The following is a 377-nucleotide window of genomic DNA, read 5'->3' as shown; positions in this document are numbered from 1 at the left end:
TGAAGCCCTGGAAGTAACCTGCAGGATAAATCACACGCACCCAACACATCAGCTGACGGCCTCAAGAAGTGGAGACAGAGAGAAAGTGAGCTGTGAGGCTTTTTATGTTCATTTACCAACTAGTGTAACGTGTCAATCATTTAACCCTTTAGCCTCAGAATGACCACAAGTCTCATTTCATATTATCGAACACCCAAATCACGGATAGATAACGCTCCCCCTTTTTCCATTTCTAGCTTTTCCCCATGAATTAAGAAACGCAATAATTCCTCGCAAACTCCTCTTCTCCATGTCTCTCCTACGTCAACATGTGTCCCCTCTTCTTCATGTCTCTTCTACATCAACATGTGTCCCCTATTCTTCATGTCTCTTCTACA

The 377-nt window shown here is 43.2% G+C and overlaps 1 protein-coding gene across 1 annotated transcript in view; it reads right to left on the bottom strand.

Annotated features, from left to right (window-relative positions):
- The window catches only part of LOC117442241 (nuclear factor NF-kappa-B p105 subunit), a gene marked incomplete at its 5' end in the record, with an annotated part of 16,883 nt that extends 16,865 nt beyond the window's left edge, over nt 1–18 (bottom strand). The window contains one exon of the mRNA XM_034078239.1: nt 1–18. This exon is cut by the window's left edge and continues 129 nt beyond it. Coding sequence (XP_033934130.1) covers nt 1–18 — 18 coding nt within the window.
- Nucleotides 19–377: the final 359 nt, after the last annotated feature.

The sequence above is a fragment of the Pseudochaenichthys georgianus genome, unplaced genomic scaffold (assembly GCF_902827115.2).
Source record: "Pseudochaenichthys georgianus unplaced genomic scaffold, fPseGeo1.2 scaffold_373_arrow_ctg1, whole genome shotgun sequence".
Classification (NCBI taxonomy): Eukaryota; Metazoa; Chordata; class Actinopteri; order Perciformes; family Channichthyidae; genus Pseudochaenichthys; species Pseudochaenichthys georgianus.
The sequence above is the reverse complement of the archived record's forward strand: the minus strand, read 5'-3'. Positions and strand labels throughout refer to the sequence as shown.